The sequence below is a fragment of the Vigna unguiculata genome, chromosome 3 (assembly GCF_004118075.2).
Source record: "Vigna unguiculata cultivar IT97K-499-35 chromosome 3, ASM411807v1, whole genome shotgun sequence".
Lineage (NCBI taxonomy): Eukaryota > Viridiplantae > Streptophyta > Magnoliopsida > Fabales > Fabaceae > Vigna > Vigna unguiculata.
Window position 1 is genome coordinate 56,165,089 of NC_040281.1, and position 3,863 is coordinate 56,168,951.

The 3,863-nt window shown below is 33.9% G+C and overlaps 1 protein-coding gene across 2 annotated transcripts; it reads left to right on the forward strand.

Moving 5' to 3' along the window:
* The first annotated feature begins 479 nt into the window (after nt 1-479).
* LOC114179953 lies at nt 480-2,643 on the forward strand. 2 transcript variants are annotated; one of them, XM_028066472.1, is made up of 3 exons: nt 480-997; nt 1,795-2,015; nt 2,151-2,622. In XM_028066472.1, exons 1-3 carry the CDS (start codon nt 703-705, stop codon nt 2,409-2,411), a joined length of 777 nt encoding a protein of 258 aa, XP_027922273.1. In that variant the 5' UTR covers nt 480-702; the 3' UTR covers nt 2,412-2,622. The 2 variants fall into 2 exon arrangements, with proteins under 2 accessions (XP_027922273.1, XP_027922272.1); XM_028066471.1 differs by having other exon boundaries at nt 646-997; nt 1,792-2,015; nt 2,151-2,643.
* Nucleotides 2,644-3,863: the final 1,220 nt, after the last annotated feature.

The following is a 3,863-nucleotide window of genomic DNA, read 5'->3' on the forward strand; positions in this document are numbered from 1 at the left end:
CATTTGTAAAATTTGAAAAAAAATTAGCATTAGTTCATGATTGATTTTACTTATAAAAATTACAAATGTTATAATCAGCATATACTAATTACTAGATTTTAAAAACATATAATATCCGAGTACAACATAAACTAATTTAACTGTTATTTTTATAAAAAAAATTATCCACAAATATGTTTATAATCAATATTTTAATATATATATATATATATATATATATATATATTAATAATTAAAAAAAAAAAAAAATGCTACGCACCGGTCACGAACTGGAACTAGTATATATCAGAAGGACAGATAATGGTAGAAATGACTTTTAAATTAAGTCACAATATAATAGTATAAGTTTTTCTTTTAAAACTGGTAGTATAGCAAATATTTCATTAAAAACGTATTAAAAGAATATTTATTAAAGAAAAAAAATATTGAATATATATTTAATAAATTACATGTTTAGTTGAAAATGCGAGATATATTGAATATTTACTTGAGGAGGCCTGGAACAGTAGAAAAGTAAGCCGTGTGTAGAAACATAGGTACACAAATTATTCCCCGATTCCCTGTGTACCAATCCTATCTATTATATTGGTTGGTTATTAATCGGAGATCGGAGGTAATTGAGCGGCGGATTGCATGAGCGGTTGTTGTGTGGGTGGTGGTGGCGGCGGCGGATCGGACGCGGAGTGAGCAGAGGATCGAAACATGTCTGCGATCATAGTGTGCGGGAAGAGATCAGCGCTGTTCCAAGAGCTTCCTCCAAAGAGGACCCGTTGTTCTTCTTCTTCTTCCCCGGTTCGCCTCTCTCCCTCTTCCCTCCTCCACCACCTCGCCGCCTTGTTCCCGGACATGGACAACCACCTCCTCGAGAAAGCCCTCGAAGATTGCGGCAACGACATCGACTCCGCTATCAGAAGCTTAAACCAGCTTCGCTTAGGAGCTTCAACACCTCCTCTTCGTTCCACTCCCATTGCATCTGATGCTACTCTTCAATCGCAAGGTTTGTTACCTTTAAACCTCGTGCAATTTGATCATAACTGTAATTTGCATTAATTGATGCTTCTGTTTTCTTTCTTTTATATTTTCGGTTCTTTCAAGGCATTTTCCAGTGAAACAGGTATATAATTTAGCAATATATATGCCCTGTGGACAGCTAGTATAAATTCTTTGCACAATAAATTATTAACACTTTTTTGGTCTCTTCACTCAACTGTTACTTCATACCCAATCAAACTATACAAAAATTGTATGGTTTGTTATATTAGGTCAGTTTTGGTTTTGAAATATATTCATCTAAGTGTAATGTCTATTCTAATGGTTGTTGTTGAACCTATATTGAGCTATTTGTTATTGCGTTATTGGGACATGATAGTCAGATGGTAATATCTATATCAGAAGACAGCTATAAGGTTGGGGTAAAAGTTGAAAGGGAGAGCTATAAGGTTGGGGTAAAAGCTCAAAGGGAGGGTCAGATAAATTGTGGGTTCAACTCTCTTCACTAAAACTACAAGGTTGGCTTAAAGGATTTAGAAGAGAGGGAGAGAGGTTCTGGGTTGAACACTTTCACAAACTAAATAGTAATAACTAATATTTGTTTAACAACTAACATTTGATCATAAGAAAAAAATTGTATACAACATAAAACAATTCCTGATCTCATGAACTAGGCCACACCCCCATAATGTATGATTTGTTATATTAGGTCAGTTTTGGTAGTTTGAACCTTGAATTTTTGTTGTTGTTTGAAACAAATGAACATTTCCGGATATTGATGGGAAGAAGGGGTTGTTTTAGTAGGTGAAGGGCAATATGATGCAGAAGTTTCAGCTTCTCAGGACCCGGTTGCTGGACAAAATTATCCCACAAATGGTGCTGAATGGGTGGAGCTTTTTGTTAAAGAGATGATGAATGCTTCAAACATGGATGACGCTAAAGCTCGAGCATCAAGAATGTTAGAGGCGTTGGAGAAGTCAATTTGCATGAGAACAAGTGTTGAAACAGAGCGAAACTTTCACCAGGTTCTTTATTATGACTAGATGTTTCTCAGCGTTGTTATTGTCAACCTAAATACGGAGCACAAATGCTCTTTCAATACCTTCTAATAAAAATCATGGGGGTGTGATATGATGTACTCATTGTTTGGTTTACTTCAGGAAAATACGGCGCTGAAGGAACAAGTGGAGGCCCTTGTTCAAGAAAATGTGATTCTGAAGCGTGCTATCTGTATTCAGCACGAACGCCAAAAAGAATATGAAGATAGAGATGTAGAGTTGCAGCAATTGAAGCAATTAGTGTCACAGTACCAGGAACAGGTAAGAGCTTTAGAGGTAAACAATTATGCCCTGACAATGCACCTAAAGCAGGCAGAGCAAAGCAGTTCCATCCCTGGGCGTTTTCATCCAGATGTTTTCTAGGTAACAAGTGTATCTGGCTGTTTTTGTAGTTTAAGTAATCACGAAGAAGAAACAAGGCAACTCATTTAAGTCATATTTAATGATTCGAAAGAAAAAAAAAAATCTATCCTACTTATAGATCATTAGCTTTTTGATGTAGATTCCCATGTGATCAATATTTTGGATGTTAGGAGATTTGATATGGCTTGCCTCAAGTAAGTCCCTTATGATATAGATTGTGTCTGACTGTCTATTACTGGTGTTTTCTGCTCCAACCATCGTTTTTGTCAAGCTTTTAGCGACTCATGAGTTCAAGGAACGATCGTGTTTTGCTGAGACAAAAGGATACCACCTGTTACGTAGAGTGAATCTGTCATTTTTTGTAGTCAGTCCGTAATGAATTGCTCACACACATGATGGATATTGTGGGTTTGGACTAATTAATATTTTGGTTAGATAGTATGAGAGGGGGGTTTCTTCTGGAGGACAGTGTGGTATTTTGTATGGTAAATTATAGGTTAAAATACTTTTTTTGTCCCAATTTTCGTGAAGTTTTTTCAAATAAGTCCTAATTTTGGTTTTGTGTTCAAATAGGTCCTAATTTTCGTCAATTTTGTTCAATTGGGTCCTTTTTTTAAATCATTAACGGCCATGAACAGTGACTGTCACGTGTCACTTTGTGGTTTTTTTGAATTTTTTTATTTTGAATTTTTTAATATTTTTTTAAAATATACATGTGTCAACCCAGGAGCGTGTCACGTGTCACTTCGTGGTTTTTTTGAATTTTTTATTTTATTTTTTTTGAATTTTTCTTTTTTTATTTTTTGATTTTTTTAAATGTCCACGTGTTAACCCAGTAGTGTGTCACGTGTCAAAGTCAATATTCTATATTCAATTTGGTCCTTATATTTGTTATTTTTGATCAATTAGGTCCTAATTTTTGTTAACATTAACCAATTTAGTCCCTATCGAAGATGTGACCAAATTTAATTTTAATATCAAAGTTATAATGATGTGAATTTTAATATATTATATAAAAAATATTTAATAAAAAATGTGAATTTTAATATAAAATTTAAATTTAGTTTTAATTTGGAGAGGGACTAAATTGGTTAATGTTAACAAAAATCGGGACCTAATTGAACAAAAATAACAAATATAGGACCAAATTGAATTTAGAACATTGACTTTGACACGTGATACACTACTGGGTTGACACGTGGACATTTAAAAAAAAATTAAATAAAAATTTAAAAAAGAACAAAAAGAATTCAGAAAACCCACGAAGTGACACGTAGTACACTCTTGGGTTGACACGTGTACATTTAAAAGAAATTTAAAAAAATCACGAAGTGACACGTGGTCGTCACTGTTCATAGCCGTTAATGATTTAAATGGTGTTAGCAAAAAAAGATCCTAATTGAACAAAATTGACAAAAATTGGGACCTATTTGAACACAAAACCAAAATTAA